Source organism: Corapipo altera, unplaced genomic scaffold (genome assembly GCF_003945725.1).
Source record: "Corapipo altera isolate COAL_440 unplaced genomic scaffold, ASM394572v1 55990, whole genome shotgun sequence".
Classification (NCBI taxonomy): domain Eukaryota; kingdom Metazoa; phylum Chordata; class Aves; order Passeriformes; family Pipridae; genus Corapipo; species Corapipo altera.
The window spans coordinates 1-567 of NW_020891756.1; the positions used below are offsets into that span (position 1 = coordinate 1).

Sequence of the window (567 nt, forward strand, 5' to 3'; positions counted from 1 at the left end):
TCCCAGGATGATTTTGGGTGTCCCAGGATGATTTTTGGGGTCCCAGGATGATTTTGGGTGTCCCGGGATGATTTTTGGGGTCCCAGGATGATTTTTGGGGTCCCAGGGTGATTTTGGGGTCTCAGGATGATTTTGGGGGTCCCAGGGTGATTTTGGGGGGTCCCAGGATGATTTTGGGTGTCCCAGGATGATTTTTGGGGTCCCAGGGTGATTTTGGGGGTCCCAGGATGATTTTTGGGGTCTCAGGATGATTTTGGGTGTCCCGGGATGATTTTGGGGGTCCCGGGGTGATTTTGGGGTCTCAGGATGATTTTGTGGGTCTCAGGATGATTTTGGGTGTCCCGGGGGTGATTTTGGGGGGTCCCGGGGTGGTTTTTGGGTGTCCCAAGGTGGTTTTTGGGTGTCCCGGGATGATTTTGGGGGTCCCAGGGTGATTTTGGGTGATTTTGGGGCCCCCCCAGAGCGCAACAAGAGCTTCGAGATGTCGTCCTTCGTGGAGACGAAGGGGCTGGAGCAGCTCACCAAGAGCCCCCTCGAGTTCGTGGAGTATCCGACGCCTTCGGGGGG

At 56.1% G+C, this 567-nt stretch overlaps 1 protein-coding gene across 1 annotated transcript in view; it reads left to right on the top strand.

Annotated features, from left to right (window-relative positions):
- Positions 1-6: 6 nt before the first annotated feature.
- LOC113942594 (1-phosphatidylinositol 4,5-bisphosphate phosphodiesterase beta-1-like) overlaps positions 7-567 on the top strand; it is a 1,244-nt gene continuing 683 nt past the window's right edge. The window contains exon 1 of the mRNA XM_027633697.1: positions 7-546. Within this exon, the coding sequence (XP_027489498.1) occupies positions 482-546 (65 nt within the window). The 5' untranslated portion in view covers positions 7-481. The remainder of the gene's footprint in view (positions 547-567) is intronic.